Below are 25,549 nucleotides of genomic sequence, written 5' to 3'. Positions count from 1 at the left end.
TATTGTTATTGCTTTGTAATATAGTTTGAAGTCAGGTATTGTGATACCTCCTGCATTGTTCTTTTGACTGAGTATTACCTTGGCTATTCGTGTTGGCCCCACTTCTTAAAGGTTCCACCACCACACTGGGGACCAAGCTTCCAACACATGAAATGTGTGGGGACACATCAAAACCACATCCAGAGCTGGCGGACTGGCTCAAGTAGTAAAAGCCCCTGCCTAGCAAGTGTGAGACCCTGAGTTCAAATCCCAGTACTGCCAAACAAACCAACCTATACCCAAAGCACAGAAATGGGGACAAGGTTTCACTTATACAAGAAGAATAAACTCTAGAGACTGCTGTATGACACTGGGCCTGCAGTGAACAATACTGTCTAGTGCATGTAAAAATTAGTTAAGGACAAACCCTAGGTTGAGTGTTCTACAATAAAAATTAATGAAAGGACTAAAGTACTGATCTATGCTATAAGAGGAACCTTGAAAACATTTGCTGAGTGAAAGAAGACAGTCATAAAAGACCACATATTTTATGATTCCACTTATATAAAATGTCTTGGACAGAAGGTAGGTTAGTGGCTACCATGCTGGGGTAAGAGTGGGAGTGGGGAATGCCTTCTAATGCATACAATGTAACCTTTTCCTTTTGATTTGTTTTGTTTTCTTGTTTTTGGTGGCACCAGGATTTGAACTCAGGGCCTCATGCTTGCTAGGCAGGCACTCTGCCACTTGAGCCAAACCCAGTATCTGCCTTGGGGTAGGTACTCAAGAAATGTTTGTACTTTCAACTAACAAATGTTTAAGTATGCCAAGCAGTATCTCAGGCCTGTGGCTCACACATGTAATCCCAGCCACTCAGGAGGCAGAGATCAGGTGGATCCTGCTTTGAGACCAGACCGAGCAAAAAGTTAGTGAGACTCCATCTCAATCAATAAACTGGGCATGGTGGCATGTGCCTGTTGTCCCACAGTCATGTGGGAGGCCGTACATAGGAGGATCATGATCTGAGGCCAGGCCCAGGAAAAAACCTGAAAAATAACTAACACAAAAAGGGCCGATGGAGTGGCTCAAGTGTGAGGCCCTGAGTTCAAGCCCCAGTGCACCAAACAAACAAACAAACCCACATCCAAAGCACAGAAATGGGAATAACGTAGAGCATTTGCATAGCAAGCTGAGTCCAAACCCCAGTACAAACAAACAAACAACAAAAAAAATGCACGCTCAAGTTGTTTTCATTAACATCAGCAACAAGATGGTCTATCAAGTACCATTCAACGCTGTGCTTGACATTCTGCGAATGCAAAGAAAATGAATAAATTTTCTAGAATAAATATTTGAAAGGAAGGTCGAGTCCTTTTAATTGGATGTGATATGATATCTAGGAAAAGAGGCTATGAAAAGCAACTCCCTTTCATATGAGAATTTGACAATTAGATCGGGTAAGAAATAAAATTATGAAAATCAATAGATTTTCTCTTTGAAAATAGAAAAAATATGCTATCCACAATGATGACAAAAACAAAAGTAAGATATCTAAGAGGGAGCTATTTTGGGGGCTGGAGGTGTGGCTTAAGTGATAGAGCACCAGCCTCACAAGTACAGAGCCCTGGGTTCAAATCCTAGTACTATGAATGAACTGTTTCAAAAGATGCTGAGCCTACAATAAGAACAGTATAAATTATTATGGTTGTAAGAGTTATTTTTGAAACTAGATAAAATGGTTTTAATATTCTTATGAGCAAAAAAAACAGTGAGGAAGAAACATAGTGCCTGATATTAAAATTATTTCCAAAGTCAATGTAATGTTTAAAGGAAGTAGATACAGCTGTCAGAAGAACAAATTATAGCTCACAAATAAAACAATATACATTTGGGGATTTGTGTGACAGAAGTGACACTTATTGAATTAGAAAAGGATATTCATTCAACAACTGATACTGGCAAACTGGCTGTCTAAAAGGAAAATACAAAGTGGTCTCATTTCTTTCCACACACCAGAGTTCATTCTAGTTGGATTAAAGTTTAACTTTAAGAAGATTAAAATAAATTTAAGGCATATATTTATTTAAGCATGAAATGAGAATTCACTAGAAAAGATATGAAATGAGGAACCAGAACCTGGAAAGACAGATATAGCTATTCAAATCAAGTCTACAATTTTTCTAATTGTATATGACACCTTTAAAAATTAAAGATAGAAAGATAAAAAATATATATAGTTACAGGCATGAATGGCGGTACACAACTGTAATTTCAGCACTTGGAAAGTAAAAGCAGGAGGATCAAACAGTAGAGGCCAGCCTGGGCTACAAAGTGAAACCCTATGGAAAGAGGGAAAGAGGAAGAAAGGGAGGGAGGCAGCAGGAAAGGGAGAAGAGAAGGAAGGAAGGAAGAAGAAAGGAAGAAGGAAGGAAGACAGAATAAATAACAGAAGGTTAATATTCACAAATTAGTAAGAAAGACAAACCACTTAAAGGAATGAAGAGTAAAAGATATGAAAAAAATTAAAATATATTTCAATGGCTGATAAATATGGAAAATATTTGATCACTAGTCAGGAAAGTGAACATCAAAGCAAACTAGCTAGCATTTTATCTGGCCCTCGGAATGGGAAAATAAAAACAACATTCAGTGTGAGAGGATTTTGGAATGAGCCCTTTTATATATTGCTGGTGGGAATTTCAATTTCACAAAACTTTTGGAAAATGATTTGGTGGTATGTATTGAACTTAAAAATATCCGTCCCGGGCTGGAGGAGTGGCTTAACTTATAGAGCGCCTGCCTAGCAAGCGTGAGGCCCTGAGTTCAAACCTCAGTACCACTGAAAAAAGAAGTAGGAAAATATCCATCCCTAGACGTAATGATCACGCACATGGCAGTCTCTGACCACAAATTAGAAACCAGTAACAAAATTCTCAACACCTGGGAACTCCAAATCTCCTACCTAAATAATGCAGGAGTCACGAAGAAAAATCGCAACAGAAATTCCAACACAATAGAAGTAAGCAGTGGCTGCGGTGTTCTTAGAGAAAAATCATAAACTTAATGCTTATGTTATAAAAGCAAATGACTGAATAGTAATGAGGTAAACGTGAACAGGATATAGCCCAGAAGGAGCGCACTCACCTAGCATGCACGAGGCCCTGGGTTCAATCCCCAGCACCGTAAAATAAATGAAAATTAAGAAAAATAAAATAAAAAGAAGGGAAAAAACAAGGAAAAGAAAGACTGAAGTCAAGGCAGATATTAATGAGAAAGCAGAGGTACAGAGGGACCCACCAGGTTAAAAGTAGGTTTTGAAATAAGTAGGTTTTGAAAAAAGGACCCCCTATCCCTGACCCCAAGAAGCTGCCCCGACCGCAAGAAGCTGCGGATCTGATTCCACAGACCCTTCACTAGCCCCCAATAAACGCATCCCCTACCCCGCAGAAACCCCGGACCACCCAATAAGCCCAATGTCACACCTCGTCCCACAGGGACACCCCCGACTCGGCAACGCTCACTTCTCAGACAGCCCGCCACCTACCCTGGCAACCCTGCATCCCTTACTGCAAGGTTCTCGTCACGTGTCCCTCAGACCTCCTTCGCTTTCCCCAAGGTCCCCATCATTTCACCCACAAGCCCAGTCTGCACCTGCCTCTCCCCGTAAGTGACCTCAGAGCAGCTCCGTCACTCACCCCAGAGTCCCATCACCCCGTCTTATCTCATGTCAGTGACTCACTGTCCTAAATCTGCCAGTTCAAGTCACCCGCAGAGCCCCAGGTCCCCAAGCGCTGGAAGGAACCCTTGGTTTGTCGGCGACAGGGAGCGCGGCCTCGCCCCCGTCACACCTGGTGCACTTACACGGTCTCGCTGCGTGCGCGTGCGTGAGCCGGCGGAGACGCGGGCTTTCCGATTTTCCTCGGTGACTCTGTCAGGCAAGGAACACAGCTGGCACCTTGCCAGTGTCTCTACGGGAGCCGCCATCTTGGAAGGATGGTCACCTCACCCTTGCGGCCCGCGGTTCCCCACCCCATCGTCCTCAGTGGCATTTCTCTGGGGACAGAAGCACCCTCCCTCCGCCTCAGCTCTGGGAACTCAGTGACCTCCGAGGCGCAGGTGGGCGGGGCGCTTTGCTTCCCAGCCTGGGGGGTGGGGGGCTGAGGCCTTGGGTCGCCTCCCTTAGGGAGCCGCGGCTCGTTTAAATGTCTCCCACAACCTCCCCCAGCGGGCCGGAGGAGGACCCAGCTTCGCCACGCCACGCCCTCTCCCCAGCCCCACCACGCCCCCGCCACGCCCTCTCCTCAGCCCCGCCACGCCCCCTCCTCAGCCCCGCCACGCCCCCTTCGCACTTCGCTGGGCGTCTCCGCTGTCACCGAACCTGTGCACTTGCCTAGGAGGCGGGGGCGGGAGAGGGGGACGTATATGTGTCAGACGTAGGCCAGGAAGTGGAAGCCGCCGACCGCGACAGTTTAACCTCTGTGGGCGCGGGGACTAGGGTCCGTGGAGGAGTCATGGGTGTGGGTGCCATCAGAGGTGCAGCACCTTAGCTCACTTGCAAACTGCAGATATTAGCCTTTCTTGGGACCTTGCACCTTTAGTAGCGTTAAGGCTAAAGTCCTCTTCGGAATATCCGAATTTGGATTGGTTGTATTAATTTGCACTTCTTTGATGTGCCTTTGTGCTTGGTTTCGAGGGCTAATTTTTCAGCCAACCCCCCCACCTTCCACTCCTTGAGCCCCGAATTACTTTGAAGTTCATTATCAAATTTGCAAAAATGCTCCAAGACTCAAAGGCAAGGGAATGGGTGCTTTTTATTTCGAGTGTTAATCGGAGCCTCCTGGAACGTAGGGGATGATCAGGGTTTTATTCTAGGGGAAGGAAACCAAGGTGGCTTATGCGGACATGTTCGGTGGCCTTTGGTCCCAGGTGGCAATGTTGCCATTTCACCCAGCTCAATCCCTCACGTTCTGTTCTCAGAATCCAAGTCTCAAAGAAAGAATATAGAGGGAACACAGAAAACGTTACACTTATGACACCAGGCTTCATGTCCCAAAAGGAATAAAAAGTTAAAATGTTAATCCTGTGCCCATCTCAAAAAACCAAGGACTAGGGATGCAGTTCAGAGGTACAGCATTTGCCTAGCATGTGCAAGGCCCTGGGTTCCACCCTCAGCCTCACAAAAATACGTGTATCTTTCCTTATGATTTTCTTCTGCTTGTTAACCATGGAGAAAGAGAGAGGCAGAGAAAGAGAGAGAGGGTTTTATTCAATGCAGGAAGTAAGGCGGAAATACTGCAATGTAACTGACAGAGGGTTAATATGACAATGTACAAAGACCTTCTAGAAACTGATATGAAAAAGACAAATCCAAAGAAAACTGGACAAAAGACATGAAGAGGAAATGGCCAAAAAACAGGGAAAAGATGCAAAAAATGCAAATTAAGGTCATTAAACATCAGTAGCCCTCCGAATGGTGAAAATTAAAGACAACACCAACATCCAGGGCTGGAGGGAATTTGCCTTCTGAACTCACATTTTGCTGGTGGTGAAACAGAAAAACTAAGCCCTCTAGCTTCACTTGCTCTTAGTTACTTGCTTTCAATGAACTTTCAAAATCACTAATTTTGGAGGTCACACGGCTTAGCAATATATTAGTAGTCTCCCACTAGCTTTGCTGCAGGGAACAGCTCAGATGTGTGGGTGATGGTGATAATGGTTACCTTGTTACTTTTCTGGGACTTGTCAAAAGCACTGACTCTTCACTGCACCTGTGCAGTGTCTGATGGGAGAACTAAAGCAGGGTGAAAACTCCTGACATCTCTGCCTTCATGTTGTATCTATCTTTAACCCTTGGGTCAGACCGTTTCTGCTCAACTCTATATGTGAACATGTATGCGAAGAGTTTCTCTGGGCTGGTATTACAAAACTAACGGATCTGAAACTGCCCCCCTCCTTTTTGGGGTGTACTGGGATTTGAACCCAGGGCCTTGAGCTTGCAAGGCAGGCACTCTACCACTTGAGCCACTCCAACAGCCCTTTTTTGTGTTGGGTATTTTCAAGATAGGGTCTCATGAACTATTTGCTCAGGCTGGCCTCGAACTGTGAGCCTCTGGATCTCTGCCTCCTGAGTAGCTAGGTTACAGGCGTGAGCCACCAGCGCCCAGCTCTTCTTCTCCTTCTGTACTCATGACACCAAGATGAGGATAACTAAGATATTTTCAAGGTTCACAGGGGGCAACCCCCAGGTTTCACAAAGTACCCTTCCATACCACTGGAGCCTGAGCAGCACCTAGCAGTCCCCAGTTACCAATTCTTCTCTAAGCTAAGTCCTTCTTTCCCTGTTGTGTAAAAATGAAAGTTTGAACTTCATGCTGAGTTAAAATGGTTCTTTTTCCAGGGGTGGGGAGGGAGATAAATCTCCCTTTGTAGTCTAGGCTAGCCTTGAACTCCAGATCCTCCTGCCTCCTGAGAGTGGGAATTGCAGGCCCTTGCCACCATGCCCTGCAAGATGTTGTCTTTTTTTTGTTTTTAGGTTACTAATTCACAATCTATCCAGTTCTGCTGGTTTACCAACTAAATCTTTTTCCTTGCCCCAACAACTTGTCCACCATTCACTGGGCCCCTTTTCAAGTGGCCAGTAAATACATTTGGGTTTAATAACAGTGGGATTAGGAAAGGTTACAGCCTCTGGAGGGGGAAGAAATTTGGCTATATCTATTTTTTGTTCTTTGAGTTTTATAGATATATTTAATATATAATTAGAACAATGATCAGAAATGTCTAAGCTTTCTCTTACGGCTTCTCTCTATCCTGTCTTGCATGATCACCCTTCCTTATTCCAGATAGTACTGGAAAGATAGATTTAACATTTATTTGAATATTTTAATTTTTGGGGGGGAGCGGTATTGGGGTTTGAGCTCAGGGCCTTGCACTTGCCAGGCAAGCTCTCTACCACTTAAGCCATACCCACAGCTCTTTTTGCTTTTAGTTATTTTTCCAAGTAGAGTTTTGAGTTTATGCCCAGGTTGGCCTGTACTACAATCCTCCTAATTCTGCTTTCTGAGTAGCTGGGATGACAGATGTGTGCCGCTATACCCAGGTTTTATTGGTTGAGATGAGTTCTCTTGAACTTTTTGCCTGAGTTGGTCTACACCCTTCATCTTCCCAAACCCGATCTCTGCTTCCTGAGTAGCTGGGATTACAGACATGAATTTTTCTACTTAAACTTTTAATCTGGTTGGAATTTAGTTATGATATGGTATGCCATGTAATACCAAGTTTTTGGGATTTTTTTTTTTTTTTGCTTTTTTTGTGGTATTGGGGTTTGAACTCAGTGCCTACACCTTGAGCCACTCCACCAGCCCATTTTGGTGAAGAGTTTTTTTCAAAATGGGCGTCTCACTAATTTTTTTGCCTGGACTGGCCTCAAACTGCAATCCTCTTAATCTCCACCTCCAGAGTATCTGGAAATTATACTTTGAAAAAAGTTTCTTCATGCTGACAGAGCAACCAGACGACAAAATCAGAACCCACAGACAACATTTACAAGAAAACCAGCAGACACATTATCCTCAGTGGGGTAGATGTTTTTTTTGAGACAAGGGTCTTGCTGTGTAATCCAGACTGACTTTGAACTCAGAGTCCTCCTGCCTCAGTTGGGATTACAGGCATGTGTCACCATGCCTGTCTCAGTATGATAGACTTGTTATATAGATGGCTACCAGCAATACTTCCAACTCTGTACATGTATGCTCCCATCAAATTCTGGAGGATATATTTTCACTCTTTGCATCTGGGTTGGCCTTATGTTCTGTTTGTCCAATAAAATTTGGCAGAAATGGCATTCTGGAACTTCTGAGTCCAGACCTTAAAAGACAATGAACTTCTGTGGTAGTGAGAATAGAGCCTAGATACCTTGTCAAAAAGTCTACACTTGCCAAGCAAGTGTGAGGCTCTGAGTTCAAAACCCCAATACCACTTCGCCAAAAAAAATTCATCTTTGGGCCAGATGTGGTAGTTCATGCCTATAATCCCAGCTATGCAGAAGGTGCAGGTAGGAGAGCCATGCAAGACCCTATCTGAAAAATAACTAAGCATGAGGCCCCTGAGTTCAAAATCTCAGTACCACAAAAAAGTCTAGGCTATCCTTCTGAAGACACAGGCCCTGAAGGATAAGGCAACACTAATTTGTAAGTGTGATTGATTGAGTCACTGGCCATGAGTGACCAGCCTTCAGACATCCTTCCCCTCCCTGGAGGCTGTGGAGTGGCTGCAGGTCCCAGCTTCTAAACTTCTAAAGGTCTTTCTGGTGATCAGCCGGATCCTGGGGTTCAACAACCACTAGTCATCTCATTAGCATGAGATATCAAGGGCATTAATCCATTCATGAGGACAGACTTCCCCATGACCCCCGTGACCTCACTGCTGCTTACTGACCCCCCCACAACACTCTCACAGTGGTAATTAAGTTTCAACATGAATTTTGCAGGGGTCATTCATACATAGCAGGGCCCATCTGAATAATCATAGTAATCACCCCATTTCAAGATCATTCATCACACCGTAAAGTGTTGGGAGCCATGAACCACATTCTGACAAGGTGGTTGCAGCTTAGCAGGATCCTGACAAGGTCAGAGTCTCTCACTGGGGTTTTGAGGGAACATGGAGTGGCTCCCTTTGTCTGGAGAAAAGAAACATTAATAACCTAAAGGTATTTGTTTATGAAAGGTTAGGAACAGGTGACATGTCCCGGGCAACCAGGCCCGGGTTTTGTGTATGTGAAACTAGGTGAAACTAGGGAGGTCTGGGTTTCATTTATGAAACTAGAGAGGTTGGAGTGAGGACATTTTTTCAGGCAGAGGGCATTGTTTCCCAGGCATAGAAATTCTCCTTGTGTTGTATAACTTCCTGCTTTGTACTGCTTATAAGCCTAATGCAAAAATAAAAAAATTGCCAGTTGGTCACCAACCTTCTGGTCCTCTCGATTTGTGTCTTGTCTGTTCATTCAATTCCTGAGCCCTTTTGGGTCAAGAACCTCTGCAATCCCGGAAGTAAAGTCCCCCTTTTTTTTTCAAAATAAGATATCATTTACAGATTCCATTCACATTCTCTAGCCAGTGCAGGGGGCTTGCACCTGCTACTTGGGAAGCTGAGATCCGGAGGATCGAGGTTTGAGGCCAGCCCAGGCAAATAGTTTGCAAGACCCCATCTCCAAAATAACCAGAGCAAAATGGACTGGAGGTGCTGCTCAAGGGATAGACCACCTGCTTTGCAAGTGCAAAGCCCTGAGTTCAAACTCCAGTCTTCCCCCACCAAAAAAAAAAAGAGCAACCAATTCTAAACAGAATAACAAAGCCTTATAAAACCTCTCCAGAACACATTCCATGGTGTGGGAATTCACGATGCTAAAGTGAATATAGGTTCATGAAAGAGAAACTAGAAAGACTGGTAGAGTTACCTTTCATAACTGGGTCAAAAAAAATCACACTCCCATCGCTATCTCTTAGGGAGCCATTATTTCAACTGCCACCCCCCACGCTCTGGTTCCCAAATATTGACATGTATCTCACATACGAAATCAATTCCCCCATTCCAGTGCTATCTAAAATGCCCACCTATCGCAGCACCAACTCACATTCAGGCCTCTTCTAAATATCAGGAGCTCAGAAGTTCCAAGGTATCATGTAAGTCAGATATAAATCAGATATAAAAATACCAATAGCAAAATTCCTCTCCATCTGCATGTTTCTGAAATAAGAAAATACGTTATCCTGCCTGTCATGCCAAGCTACTCCATTCCAGTCCAGCCCAGGTTAAAAAAAAAAAAAAGAAAATCGTGAGACCCCATCTCAACAGATAAAAGCTGGGTGTAGTGGCGTGCACCTGTCATCCCAGTTACTGAGGAAGCATAAATAGGAACATTTCCATCCAATCTCCAAAATAACCAGAACATAATGCACTAGAGGTGTGGTTCAAGTGGTAGAGTGCCTTTCTCACAAGTGCTAACTCCTGAATTCAAACCCCGGTACCACCAAAAAAAAAAGAAAGAAAGAAAAGAAGTTATCTGTTCCCCAAACGCAATGGTGGGACAAGTATAGGATAGCAGATAAATGCTCTCATCTGAAAGGGGGGCTGGGGATGTTGCTCCGTGGGGCGGTGCCTGCCTTGCATATCCAGGACTCTGGGTTCAACTCCCAGGCACCACAAAGGGCAAAACAAACCAAAAATCCCCGCGACACCCAAAAGGGAGAAGATGGCAGGAGCGTGTTTGAAGCTCATTTTTGTCACTTTCTTTCTTGCCTGCAGAATTTTGGGAATCTGACAGTTCTCCTTCATGGTAGCTGCTTTCTGACCCTCTCAGTACAAGCTGGCAGCGTTTCTGTTGTTATAACATTCTCAAAACCCTTGGTGATCACTTGTGTATGTCCCCCGGATTTGTGCCATTAGCCAGAGAGCACTGCCCAGGCCTGTCCCTGCTAATCCCATCTTGAGGGACTCCATGAATCACACACCCAATGTCTCAGATATTAGCGAAAGGCTGCCCGGCTCTCCCTGTGTCCTCACTAGATTTTGCTTTCCTAGTTGTAGCACTTTTTTGTCATCTGGGCAGGCTCAAAATTTCCCATATCATCACGTCCTGGTTCCTTTTTTGCTTGTCGGCTCTTCTCTCCTTTACTACCTTCCTCTTACATTTTACCATGAGCACCAGAAAATCAGAACAAAACAAAAAAAGAGGCTGCACGTCAACACATCCAAGTTCATTACTTTTAAGTCTGCCTCCACATGGCGGCTGGGCACAACTATGCTTTCTTTCCTACAGCTTCTAATAACATAGTCCTCATTTCCTTCTGAGCCCTCACTGGCAATGCCTTTTTTTTTTTTTGCAGTACTGGGATTTGAACTCAGGGTCTATACCTTGACACTCCACGAGCCCTTTTTGTTTTAGGTATTCTCGAGATAGGGTCTCGAGAACTATTTGCCCAGGCTGGCTTCGAACCATGATCTTCCTGATCTCTGTCTCCTGAGTAGCTAGGATTACAGGTGTGAGCCACAGATGCCTGGCTACAGCACCTTTAATGGTCATATTTGTATCAACTTTCTGATGCTGATATATCAATTATCTAACATGATACAGGCTTTCTCCAGCCCATTGGTCATTTCCTGTGACCCTTCTATACTAGGTATTTCTCCCAATGGTTTGTTTTAGGCAATTTAGGCTTTTCAGTCCTGTTCCCCAACATGCTTCCAGCCTCTGTCTGTTATCCAATTACCCGATTCCAAAACCACTTCTGCATTTCTAGGTATTTGTCACAGTACAACCCCCTTCTGGTATCAAAATCTATGTTAGTTTTCTATTGCTACTGCAACAAATGACCACAAAATTGGTGTCTTTAAACAAAAGAAGTTTTAGGCTGGAGGAGTGGCTCAAGTGGTAGAGCAGCTGTCCAGCAAACATGGGGCCCTGAGTTCAAACTCCAGTACCACCAAAAAAAAAGGTTATTTATTTCTCACAGCTAGACACTGGAAGTCCAAAGTCAGTTATCAGTGGGCCAAGAAAGATCAAGGTATGTGCCTTCCAAAAGCTTTAATGGAGAACCCATCCCTTGCCTCTTCTAACTTCTGGTGGCTGCTGGCATTCCTTGGATTGTGACCACATCACAGATCAGCCTCTGTTTTTACATTTTCTTTTTGTCTTGTGTCGTCTCCTCCTGCTTCCGTCTGTGACTACACACAGGGCCCACCTGGTAATCCAGAATACCCGCCCCATCTCAAAGTCCATAATTTAATCACAATCTGAAAGTCCTCTTTTTGCCATCTGGTAATATTGACCTTGGGGTTAGGGCATAGATTTCTTTGGGGTATCATTAGTCTGCTTCCATCAGTAAGAGAAGTGAAAGTCCACACCGACGTGGAGGAACAGAGTCCACAAGACTCAGAAATGAACTTCCATAGTTTTAGCACTATGCAAAAACAACAGAAGAGGGAGCTCTTACATTGGAGAAGCTACTCTGAATCCTACCTCCCTCCAAAGGTGCAGGAATCCTAATTTGACACAAAAAAGAGCAACGGAAACTCAGAGAAGGCAAATGCCGTACAAAGTCGCTACAAGGATGACAGAAAAGGGGTAGAACACCACAGGGCCAAAGAGGGCATGCCAGAAACACACTCTCAAGACCAAAGCAAAACTACAGCCAGCTATTTTTTTTTATTATTATCGTTCTGGGGTACATTATGACATTTACCAAAGTTCTTACAATATATCATAGGTGAATTCACCCCACCCATCATTCTCCTTTATCTCCCTCCTATTCCTGGAACAGTTTCAGCAGGTCTCATTTTTCCATTTTCATAAATGAGTAAATAATATTTGTACCATATTCACCCTCCTGTACCCTTTCTTTACATCCTCTCCCCCACCACTGCTGCCAACCCCCAGTCAGGACCTGTTTTTCCTTCCTGTCCTCTGTTTTTGAAAAAAGACAATTTTGTTGTTTGTATAAGAGAGCCATACAGGGAGTTTCACTGTGACATTCCCAGATATATACATATTTATATGTATTTAATACATGTATCATATGAATATCATAAGTGTGTCATAATACATATTTACAACCCAAATTTAACCAGCTATTTTGAATGGCTAAAAGACATCAAGAAAATGATACAAGACAATGAAAAATAATTTAAGAAAAACTCAGAAATGATAGGTCTCAGGAAATACTTGAAAATAAAATTTAAAAATTTCAGAATAGAAGATTAAACCATATGAAACCCAAAGAAAGGTGGTTCACACCTGTAATCCCAGCTACTTAGGACGTGGAGATCAGGAGGCTCTCCACCCAAGGCCAGCGTGAGCAAAAAGTTAACGAGACTCCAACTCGACGAATAAGCTGGACATAGTGGCTGGCGCCTGTGATCCCAGCTATGTGAGAGGCCATAGGCAGAAGGATCAGTCTGAGAGTGGCCCCAGGCAAAAAATGCAAAAACTACCTGAAAAATAACTAAAGGAAAAAGAGCTGGGGGCATGGCTCAACTGGTAGAGCTCCTGCCTAGCAAATGCAAGGCCCTGAGTTCAAACTGAGTTCAAACTCCAGTACCACCAAAAAAGAAAGAGAAGGAAGGAAGGAAGGAAGAAAGGAAGGAAGGAAGGAAGGAAGGAAGGAAGGAAGGAAGGAAGGAAGGAAGGAAGGAAGGAAGGAAGGAAGGAAGGAAGGAAGGAAGGAAGGAAGGAAGGAAGGAAGGAAGGAAGGAAGGCAAAGTAAATAAACGCAACACATAATGGCTTAAGAGAAATAGCACTTGGGAGGCTGAGGCAGAAGAATCACAAGTTTGATGGCAGTCTCTGTGTGTGAGAGAGAGAGAGAGAGAGAGAGGATTTGAAAGCAAATGACAAATATCAAAGTCAGAAAAAGAAGATCAAATTCGTATACCATGGGAGTCCCTGAAAAACAAGAACTAAGGGGAGAAAACAAATACCCCAAACTTTAATTCAAGGAAACTTGATGGAGCCTGGCACTGGTGGCTCACGCCTATAATCCTAGCTACTTGGGAGGCTGAGATCAGGAGGCTCATGGTTCAGGGTCAGCCCTAGCAGGGAGTCTGAGATCAGGTCTCAACCAATAGCTGGGCACAGTGGTATACTCTTGTCATCCCAACCTACAAGGGAGGCTGAAATTTGGAGGACTGTGGTTCCAGGCCAGCCTAGGCAAAACAGTTTGTGAGACCCCATCTCAATGAGAGGGAGAGGAAGGAAAAAGCTGGGCACGGTGAGGCTCACCTGTCATCCCAGCATGAAAGGAAGCTTAAAATAGGAGGACTGTAGTCCAGGCCAGCCTGGAGGGAGAGGGGAGAGGAGCTAAACTCCATCTCCAAAATAACCAGAGCAAAAAGGACTGAAGGCCAGTGATAGAGTGTCTGCCTTACAATCAAGTACTGCAAAACAAATCAACAAACAACAACAGCAGACTTTCTGGAATTAAAAATACTAAAACCAAAAGGCATGGGACGGGTGTGTAACTCAGTGTAAAGAACTCACTTAGCATGCCGACACATCTGGCTGTCGGTTTCATCCCCAGCCATGTAAAAAAAAAACAAAATCAAAACGAAATAAAAACTATTTGAAACTACCTATTGAAAGAACATACCAGACTTCCTTCTGCTTCTGACCAAGATGGAGTAACAGCAATCAGATTTGCTGTCCCACCTGAAGCAACTAAAAATGTTAAAATTTATGAAACAATAGTCTTCAAGACGCTGGACATCAGACAAGGAAGAAAAGTGATCCCTGAGAAAAAGGAATCAATGAAGTGAGCCCAGGGTGTTTCCAGTCACTGTGGTGAGAGGTGGGCCCCAGGGAGAGCTCAGATGCTCTCCATGAATTAAAGAGATGGACCCCAGGGTCCAAGGAGACCAAGGCAGCTGGAGTTCACGGGGCAGGGGACCATAAAGGACAGCCACATGGAAAGAAAGAGCTCCAGAATTCTGCAGGGGATCCCCTGAGGATTTCTCAGCTCAGCGCATGCATGTGGTGAGATAATCCATGAAGTTCCCAGGGCTGGAAATAGTTTCTGCTCCCAACAGCTACCGTGGACAGCCTGGTGACTGACTTGAGGAGGTACTTAGCTCCACACAAAATGTGGCCTAATAAGACTTAAAAGCGATACTGGAAAAGATCGAACTGGTTTTCAGAGAAATTACCCTTGTCTCAGAATACAGCATAATGATACTTATAGGAATATAGAAATATCCAGCCCTGAGCAGGGTAAAATTCACAAGGGCTCACACCCAAACGCAAAGAACCAGGCACAGGCTGGGGCATGTCGCTCAGTGGTAGAGCACTTAGCTAGTGTGCCAGGTTCCAGCCACAGCATCCCCAAAACATTAAAATAAAAACTAAGCACGTGAAGACACGGGTACCGTGGGAGGCAGAGATCCAAGCTATGTAGCCACCAACCAAGGGATGCCGGAGGACTGCTGGCAACAGCCAGAAGATACCAGAGAGATTACAGCCCTTCTGACACCTTGACTTCAGACTTTCAGCCTCCAGAACAGGAGAGAGGACAATCCTGTGTTTGAAGTCACCCAGCTGGTGGTACTTTGTGACAGCGCCCCGTTCCCATTCACAGCCTCTGAATTTTACTGGTCAGATAGCCTGTCTCACAAAATTGTCTAGACATATACACTGATCTATTTGGTCCTTGTCAGCCACCCCCATGGGAACTCTCTTGACCCCTGACCCTCTTGTCCTTGGAGCCTTCCTCAGCAGTGCCTATGGCCACTGGCCCCCTGGGACACCCTCCTGCCACGTTCCACCTGTCCCTTCCAGGCCAGGGAGCTAGGGATGCTCTCTCTTGTTACAGCAGGGGTCAGCACACACAGGATGCCAACTACTCAGCCACCAGGTGTGTAGAATCCACAGACACCTGTGAGTCTGGATAGCCCACGTGTGACCCTCAGACCCAGTGTGCAGATTGCCACAGATCAGAACATTCAACAGCTAGACACGGGCTGAAAGCACTCATGAAGCAACTCGTTTTGCCTCCCACTGAAACTCGGGAATGTCTGGGAAGGCTTTTGCTGAGATACGGGAAAGATCTGCATTTCGAAAAACTGTAAATCAGGACCTCTGTGGAATTCTTGCTCAAGCCTGCATGTGGGGAGCTCCTGCGGGCACCTGGTTCTCATCACGGTGGCAAACAGACCACCCGTGTAGGCTGAGGTTCAGACCCACAAAGGGAGGGGATGAGAAAACTTGGTCCTCTGGCCCCCTTAAACAGACCTCAGGACCTGAGTGCGGAATCCCCTATGGTCAGCCCCACGTGTCTTTGATCTAGCTTCTATGTGCTGGTCTGTCTGCACCCCACCCAAATGCTCCACTTGATGACGTGGAGTGCCACATAAGATTGCATTTTAAGAGGTGATTGCTAACGTTTGTGTCTGTCTGTCTGTTTGTCTGTGTGTACTAATTTGAAAAATACTCCTTATGGTCTGGGAGAGCATTGTAGTGGGTTGAATAGGACTTACTCTCCAAAAATTATGCCCTTGCCTTACTTACCCCCTGGAACCTGTGATATGACCTTATTTGGAAAAAAGAATGTCTTTGAGTTAAGGATCTTAAACTGAGTTCATCCTACAGTACACGGTGGGCTGTAAACCCAATGACAAGTGTCCTCAAAAGACAGATGAGGAGAAAGCCTTGTAAAAATAGAGGCAGAGGCTGGAGTGATGCAGTCACGAGCCAAGGAATGCTTGGAACCACCAGGAGCTGACCAATACAAGGGGCAGGTTCTCCCCTAGAGCCCTTGGAGGGTGCGTGGGTCTGTCAATCCATTACTTCCAGATTTCTGACTTTCATCAGATTTCTGATGTTTGTGGTCATTCGCCGCAGCAGCCACATATTGGGACTCTGTTTCAATCTCTTCCCCCAAAATAAGCAGTCAAACAAAGAATCAGGAAAGCATGACTCATAATTTGGAGAAAAACAAATTACCCAAAACTAACCCAGAAATGAAACAGATTATAGAGTCAATAGGAACATTAAAGCAGTCATCATAACGGTATTCCACATGCTAAAAAATATATACTAAGCGCCAGTCACAGGTGGCTCATGCCTGTAATCCTTGCTCAGGAGGCAGAGATCAGGAGGATCTCGGTTCAAAGCCAGCCTGGGCAAATAAGTCGTGAGACCCTATCTCTAAATAAAAGGGTTGGTGGAGTGGCTCAAGGTGTAGGCCCTGAGTTCAAGCCCCAGTACTGCAAAAAAAAAAAAGTACACTAAGCATATTAGGTAAAGAATGGCAGATTTTTTTGTTGTACTAGTGTTTGAACTCAGGGCTTTGCTCTTGTTAGGCAGGGGCTCAACCACTTGAGCCACACCTCCAGCCAGAAGATTAAAAAAAAAAAAGAAAGTTAGATCATAGTTGAATTTGATAGCAACCCTTTATGCCAGAGTAAAGTGGAGGAACAGGATATACCAGGAAAGAAAATGTGAGCCAAGGAATTTATACCAAGCAAACTGTCTTTCGACTTTAAAGGACTTGGACAAACTGTTCTCTTTTTTGGTTTTGGTGGTACTAAGGTTTGAACTCAGGGCCTCATGCTTGTTAGGCAGGTGCTCTACCACTTGAGCCGCTCCAACAGACCCAAACTGTTCTCAAGAACTCAAGGACCGTTGTCCCTGTAGAGGGTCACTGATGGCGGGATTTGGTGGCGGGCACTGAACTTTAACACCAGTTAAAAGGAAGACGTGTGTGATGGCTCCAGTGAGGTGGCTACTGAACAGCTCAGAAAACCATTGGGAGACAATGGGGCCGGCGGGGGGGGGGATTTCTTAGTAATTCCGTCAGTGGTGTTAGCATTGCTGTTCTGAGACTGATGTGGGTTCCCAGAGGAGCAGACCAAGACCTCTGTCCTGTGGAAGGCCTGTCTGCAGGGTTGCCCTTGGCTGGCATCTGGAAACTTGGATTTCAGGAGGGTTCCCAGTGACCAGAGTGGGTCACTGTGCCTACATCGTGCCGACACTGGCCATCTGCTCTCCTTTTGGGAGTCTATATTATTGGTACACCCCAGCGCAAGGGTGCCTCGTGACTAACTCCCGATTGGACACGGAGTCTCTAATGGGCTTTTCTGGGCAGAAACACGCTACCACCTACTGCATTTTGTTGGGGAGTGAGCTCTGTTTGAGGGTGACAGCATGAAGACACTGCTGGCACGTGAATTCCTCCAGACTCTGCCTTTTTCTTTGCATAGTCTCTGGCTGTTACAAACCTTAGCTAGGAGTACAAATATGTCCTGCATGAGTCCTTGTAGCAAGCAAATCGATGAAGATGGGGGTGATTTGGAATCCAGTGACACAGGGTGGCAATGCAGAATTCAATGGGCTGACCCCATCTCATTGAAATATGGCTACAGTTTTACTTGGGGGAAAAGTAAGAGCGAGGGATGGGGATGGGGGTGAGAATTCTGGTGCCTGGGTGACTATAGAGTTACCTAGGGGATGAAAGAGCAACCTATGGAATTATTTTTTGACACAGGGTCTTGCTATGTTGCCCAGGCTGGCTTTGAACTCCAGGGCTCGAGCAAACCTTTTGCCCCGCCTCCTGAGTAGCTGGGACTATGGGCCCATGTCACTGTGCCTGGCTCTTACCTATGAAATTTAAAAATGATAAATCCAATTGGCTTGCTGGACCCCTTGCCTGCTTTTGGCCAGGCTGGCTAGAAGAGGGGAAAACTGCAGATCAAATGATGATTTTGGGTTTTGTTCTCTTTGACACGTGGAAGGAGAAATGGTCCAAACTTCCCCACCCCAATCCTGAGTGAGTTTCCAATAAGTTAAAGACAATAAAAACATGTTTGCAGTTTCTCCCAGTGAGAGGGAAAATGGTCAAAAGAAAATGCTGAAAGTAGGTTTTGGATGTATCAAAAATGCTGAAAGTTTAGCCAGGCACCAGTGGCTCATGCCTATAACACAAGCTACTCAGGAGGCAGAGGTCAGGAGGATCTCAGTTTGAGGCCAGCCCAGGCAAATTGTTTACAGAGCCCTTATCTCGAAAATATCTAACACAAAAAACAGCTGGCCAAGTGGTTCAAGTGGTAGAGCACCTGCCTAGGAAGTATGAGGCCCTGAGTTCAAACCCCACTACTGTCAAAAAAAAAAAGTTCACAGTTTACATCACTGTCTCTTCCCAGTGAAAGAAAAATAGTTAAGCCTGCTCCTAAGCCTGGAGGAGGGCTTTAGATAAATCAGAGGTTTTAAAAAAGGGTGAAAACAACAAATAAACAAACATCACTTCTCTCCAGCTTAGTAGCCCTCTACCAGCCTCCCCTGCCCACCCCCCACAGCCCCCCCCCCCCGCCCCCGGGGAAAACCCCTCCCCACCACTACAAGTTAACCCTACAAATGCTGTTTGTATACGTTGAGTTTGTGAAAATAAGAGGGAGAAAGTTCTTTACAGGCTTTGCATTTTGTGGCTATTACATCTGGGTGTCTGATAAAATTTGATATAACCCAGCTGTGGTGGCACACGCTGTAATCATGAGGCAGGAGGATCACGAGTTCAAGACCAACCTGGGCTACACTTTTTAAAAGCTGATGTGAACCACTCTGTGTCATTTCATCAATACAAGATAGATAATCCTAACAGGGAAAGCTGCATCAGTGGGTCAGATGCCTGTGGGACGATGGCAATGTCAACTCTCAGTGTGGGAAACAGGCCAAGTCTCCAGATGTCATGATTTTTGCAACCCTTCCCCACTCCCCACAGCCTCTAGAAAAAGGGGGACGACATGGAAAAAAAAAGGCAATCTCCAGGTGGCAATGTGCTTTTGGAATCTTCCAGAACAGCTTAATGTTGGCCAATGTGCTTGCGTTTGCCACGAAATGCCTGGCTCTAGAGAGGCTAATGCCTTGCAGCCTGATGGGCGTCTATTTTGAGTAGATCTGCTTCGATTCTCCAACTACCAAGATACAAAGGACTTTTAGGAACGCCTAGCTGGTCGCTTGGACTCGGGACACAGCCGCCTGGCCCTTCCTAGTCTCTGCTTTGCTGCTACGGAAGAACAGCCTCTGGCCGGATTTACAGATCCAGTCGCCGGCCCCGACCCGCGACTGAAACCCGCGCGTGTTTCCGCCTGGCTGCAGCCGCGGGGAAGTGAAAGGTCATCTCAGAGAATAGCACGCAGCCTAAGACAGACTCCCTGGAGCCGTCAAGGACGAAAATATGGATGCTGACGGGACTGTCTGGGTCACAGACAGGTACCTACGGGAAAGGGCGTGTTCCCAGGAGACCGTGTGACATTGCGCTGCTGAGCGACTCTAGGTTTCTGCGTTACATTCCTAACCTGTGATTCCCCGGGGACAGCTGTGGGTGGTCGCGGGTGGGGGAGGGGAGCGCACACGACAGAGTGTGACCCCTCCCCACTCCCCACAGACGGGATCCGGCCCCGCTCTTGCAGATGTCTCTTTGCTGGCCGCTTGGGTTTGGCTTTCTGGATTAGTGGCACTTGGTACCGAGTCAGCCGATGGCCTGACGGTCCCCTCGCCCTCGCCTGGTGCGCTCGATCACCTCACCAAAGCAGTTCCATCCTCCCCAGCAGGGAGTGGGAGTTTTTTGCTAGACCGATCACTGGATAAATGACCAGGACAAAAGGCATGGGAGGCTGAGGAAAGAGTCTTCCCGGCCAGTTCCTGAACATGATGTGTCTTTCTGCTGGAGTTACGTAACCATGCTGGGAAAACCTCTTGCCTTCTTGCCTATGACCTTCCAGGCCCATGTGGATAAGAATAAAATGGTTGGGAAACACAAAGTTATGATTACACAGAATGAGACACGCTGCTTTTGTAACAATGGAGAATAAAGGAAGCCCTGGGGAGTGCCGGGGAGTGGAGAGAGGGCGAGGTGACCTCTGTTTTTGCAGACGTGCTCTTAGAAGCTGTCCCCTCTTCCTGTACAAAAATGCCCGGCTTCTCGTCACCCCCTGGCAGCACAGACTATGAGACAGCAGGGGTGGCGCCTACTTTGGCACTTGGCCCACTGAACATCTTCCCCTGCCACCGGCACCCATGGGAGGGATGGACTTGAGGTCACGGATAAACCAAACTGATAGAACCTGACCACCTCAGGCAATCCCTCTATGGTACTGGCTGGGAGGCTTCACGTGTGCACCTTGAGTGTGCACCCTGTCTCAGCCCTGAAAGACATTCAGATTGGCTTCAACTTTACTGGCCAGAGTTGGGCTCAAACAGTTGATACTGCGGGACAGATTTGTAGCACTGGGGTTTGAACTCAGGGCTTCATGCTTGCTAGGCAGGTGTTCTGCCACTTGAGCCACTCCACCACCTCAGGGTCTCACTTTTTGCCCATGCTGGCCTGGACCTTGATCCTCCTATTTATGCTTCCCACTGTTGCTGAGATTACAGGTGAGCACTACCACACCCGGCTTTTTTCCTTCGAAATGGGGTCTCATGAACTTTTTGCCCAGGATGGCCTTGAACTATGATTCTCAGAATCTCAAGCCTCCCAAGTAGCTAGGATTAAGCCACCCCCACCCAGCTGGAATGTGTTTTAACTGGAATTCCAGCACCCTTGGAGGTAATAACTGAGGTCAATACTGCAGGTTGAACTCACCCTGCTTCTTGGGTCCTACTGATAATTTCACCTACCCAGGAGGCAGAGTCAGGAAGATCTCAGCCAGTGATGGCCAGGGCAAAAACACAAGACCCTACTAGATAAACAAACTAAAAAAAGCAAAAGGGCTGGATGCGGTGGTGCACATCTGTAAACCCAGCTTACTCAGTAGAAATCAGGAGGACTGTGGCTTGCTGCCAGCCTGGGAAAAAAGTTAACAAGACCCCATCTCAACAACAAAAAAGCTGGACGTGATGGTGCATGCCTATAATCCAGCTACACAGCAGGCCTCAAGGTCCAGGACAGCTAGGGCAAAAAAAATGCCCTATCTGAAATATAACTAAAAATACTAAAAGGGCTGTGTGTATGGCTCAGCTGGTAGGATGCTTGCTAAAGATGGTTCACTAAGATTTAACTGATGGTGTAAATGGGGGTTTATGCTGATCATCGGCACCAGCCCCCTGTAAAACCCTTGAGCACTGAGTGTCTAGTGTGCAGAAGCATCACATGTGCGCATGCGTGCTGTAATGCTGCTAGTTGAGCGCACTCTCTGTGAGCACCCTTGGGAGGGAGAAGCCCCAGGATCCTCCCCTCAGCACAGCATTCTCTGGGCTCCACCGCTGCTTTTTCCCGCCATGATGTCATCGTGTCACTTTGGCTTCAGTAAACCTTAGCTGTGAGCACAGTGATGTTCTCAGCACTCTGAGCCCGCTGGTGAGTCCCCAAATGCAGGTGATCTTGGTACCTCCCAGCACAGTGGAATAAAGTAAGTGGATAATTACCAGTTATTCCAATCTTACCATCCTCTGAGTCTTTAGAACCGGCATTTTTGGGGTGGAAGAGAGAAAATACAGGTGCTATTTATAGAAGTTAAGTAAAAAAAAAACCGTATATTTCTGAATTTGAGTTATTTGAGTTGGAATTTGAATGGAGTTGGAAATGTTAGTAAGGTCTCATCAGATAGTTTTTTGGAGACATGGTCTTGCTATGTAGCCCAGGGTAGACTGGCACATGTGATCCTCTTGCCTCAGCCTCCCAAGTGCTGGAATTACAGGCACGTCCCATATGCCCAAGTAAGATAGTTTAAGTGTGCGTGTGGAGGCGTGCATGTGCTCTCTAGCTCTGTCTGCTGAAGAGGCCAAGAACAATCAGCACAGTGGTAATGAGCACCCTGTACACACAAACTGACCTTGAAAAAGCTTCTCCCATGAAAGGAGCCAGCTTTCTTAAAGAATTGGCGGGTTCCAGGTCTGGGACTGCAAATGTCCTGGAATCTGGTCATGACAGCAGGTAAAGAGGAAGTTGCCCATGCCTACTGAGGTCGTGTGAAAAGGACTCAGGAGCCAGCTCCTGGAATTTCTCACTGGCTACAGAAGAGACAGTGGGAGCTTCAAGAAGGTAATAATTGGGGTTGGTGACATGGCTCAAGTGGTAGAGCACCTACCTACCAAGCACAAGGCCCTGAGTTCAACCCCAAGTACTGCAAAAAAGAGAAAAAAGGTGATAATTGCAATTTGACTAATATGCTTAATTTAAGCATCTAATATGCTTATATTTGTGAGCTCACCAATGACCTTTTAAAGAGTAGTCATCAGCCCGCCCTGGTGTTATATGCTTGTAATCCCAGTACTCGGAAGACAGAGGCAGAGGAGGGTCATGACTTAGAGGCCTTGACTATGGAGTGAGTTCAAGGCCAGCCTGAGCTACACAGTGAAACCCTATTGCAAAAAAACAATAAATAACAAAATTAAATAAAAAGCAGTTATCTTGGGAGGGTGACAGTTGTTATGGTTTGGATATGAAGTGTTCCTCCCTCCAAAAGGCTCATGTATTGTTTAATGCAATTCCCATCAAAATTCCAATGACATTCATTAAAGAGATCGAAAAATCTACCGTGAAATTTATATGGAAACACAGGAAGCCACGAATAGCCAAGGCAATACTCAGTCAAAAGAACAAAGCAATAACAATAAAAACAGCATGGTACTGTCACAAAAACAGACATGAAGACCAGTGGAACAGAATAGAGGACCCAGATGTGAAGCCAGACAACTATAACCAACTTGTCTTTGACAAAGGCGCTAAAAATATACGATGGAGAAATAGCAGCCTCTTCAACAAAAACTGCTGGGAAAACTGGTTAGCAGTCTGCAAAAAACTGAAACTAGATCCATGTATATCACCCTATACCAAGATTAACTCAAAATGGATCAAGGACCTTAATATCAGACCCCAAACTCTAAAGTTGATACAGGAAAGAGTAGGAAATACTCTGGAGTTAGTAGGTATAGGTAAGAACTTTCTCAATGAAATCCCAGCAGCACAGCAACTAAGAGATAGCATAGATAAATGGGACCTCATAAAGCTAAAAAGCTTCTGTTCATCAAAGGAAATGGTCTCTAAACTGAAGAGAACACCCACAGAGTGGGAGAAAATATTTGCCAGCTACACATCAGACAAAGGACTGATAACCAGAATATATAGGGAACTTAAAAAACTAAATTCTCCCAAAACTAATGAACCAATAAAGAAATGGGCAAGTGAACTAAACAGAACTTTCTCAAAAGAAGAAATTCAAATGGACAAAAAACACATGAAAAAATGCTCACCATCTCTAGCAATAAAGGAAATGCAAATTAAAACCACGCTAAGATTCCACCTCACCCCTGTTAGAATAGCCATCATTAGCAACACCACCAACAACAGGTGTTGGCAAGGATGTGGGGGAAAAAGGAACCCTCTTACACTGTTGGTGGGAATGTAACTAGTACAACCACTCTGGAAAAAAATTTGGAGGCTACTTAAAAAGCTAAATATTGATCTACCATTTGATCCAGCAATACCACTCTTGGGGATATACCCAAAAGACTGTGACACAGGTTACTCCAGAGGCACCTGCACACCCATGTTTATTGCAGCACTATTCACAATAGCCAAGTTATGGAATCAGCCAAGATGCCCCACTACTGACGAATGGATTAAGAAAATGTGGTATCTATACACACTGGAATTTTATGCAGCCATGAAGAATGAAATGTTATCATTCGCAGGTAAATGGATGGAATTGGAGAACATCATTCTGAGTGAGGTTAGCCTGGACCAAAAGACCAAAAATCGTATGTTCTCCCTCATATGTGGACATTAGATCAAGGGCAAACACAACAATGGGATTGGACTTTGATCCCATGATAAAAGCGAGAGCACACAAGGGAGATATGAGGATAGGTAAGACATCTAAAAAGCTAAATAGCATTTTTTGCCCTCAACTCAGAGAAACTAAAGCAGATACTTTAAAGCAACTGAGGCCAATAGGAGAAGGGGACCAGGAACTAGAGAAAAGGTTAGATCAAGAAGAATTAACCTAGAAGGTAACACACATGCACAGGAAATCAACGTGAGTCAACTCCCTGTATAGCTAACCTTATCTCGAGTAGCAAAAACCCTTGTTCCTTCCTATTATTGCTTATACTCTCTCTACAACGAAATTAGAGATAAGGGCAAAATAGTTTCTGCTGGATAGTGAAGGGGTAGGAGGGGAGAGGGAGGGGGCAGGGGGGGTATAGGAGGAGGTAGGGGAAGGGGGGAGAAATGACCCAAACATTGTATGGACATATGAATAAAATAAAAATTAAAAAAAAAGGCTCATGTATTGAAGGGTTGGTCCCCAGCTGGTGATGCTATTTTGTGAGGTTCTGGAAACTTCTAGGAGGTAGGGCCTGCCTGGAGGAAGTAGGTCTGTCCTTGGGGGCTGTCTCTTGTCCTGGGCCCCTCCCTGTCTCTGTCTCTACTTCCTGTCTTCCATGAGGGGAACAGCTCCTCCTCCACATGTTCCCACTGATATTCTGCCTCCCCATGGACCCAGAATCAACAGAGCCAAGGATTATGGACTGCAGTCTCTGAAACTGTGAGCCAAAGTAAAGTTTTCCGCCCTTAAATGGTTCCTTTGGGTATTTTGGTGACAGCTACCCAAAAGTAACTAATACAACAGGGAATCAAACCATTCTCCTCCAAACCAGTAAGTAAAGGCAAAAGAATAAAGCCTTGATCCTGCCTTTCCTAAATCAACTATAGGATCAGTAGCCACATGATAGGTGAGCAAAAGCGTGTTCATGAATGTGCCGCAGTTAATAGCTGAAAAAAATGCTGAAATTTGCACAGCGCCATCTTGCAACCACCAGTGGGTTTCATGGACGTCCCAGGCATAGGGCATCTCAGTCACTAACATCATGGAAAGAATGACAATCAGGCATTCTGTGCCCCATGATGAGAGGACGTGCCACCAACATGTAGTCTTGCTAAAGTGATCAAGCCTGAGCCAGTTCTCACTTCTGCATCCAGTTGCCAAAACAGAAAACACAGAGCGCAGAGAAATGTGTTGCCCTGCTCAGCATACATGTCACCACCCAAACCCAGGCAGTGAAAAGCACAGGCTTGTGTGAGACCCT

General features: G+C 45.4%; 1 protein-coding gene across 3 annotated transcripts in view; it reads right to left on the bottom strand.

Annotated features, from left to right (window-relative positions):
* The window catches only part of Znf41 (zinc finger protein 41), a 54,220-nt gene extending 50,020 nt beyond the window's left edge, over positions 1-4,200 (bottom strand). The window contains exon 1 of one of the 3 annotated variants that reach the window (XM_074062843.1): positions 3,841-4,200. In XM_074062843.1, the coding sequence (XP_073918944.1) occupies positions 3,841-3,963 (123 nt within the window). In that variant the 5' untranslated portion in view covers positions 3,964-4,200. The remainder of the gene's footprint in view (positions 1-3,840) is intronic. The other 2 variants (XM_074062845.1, XM_074062844.1) reach the window with 2 other exon arrangements.
* Positions 4,201-25,549: the final 21,349 nt, after the last annotated feature.

Source organism: Castor canadensis, chromosome X (genome assembly GCF_047511655.1).
Source record: "Castor canadensis chromosome X, mCasCan1.hap1v2, whole genome shotgun sequence".
Lineage (NCBI taxonomy): Eukaryota > Metazoa > Chordata > Mammalia > Rodentia > Castoridae > Castor > Castor canadensis.
This window is presented reverse-complemented; position numbering and strand designations above follow the sequence as displayed.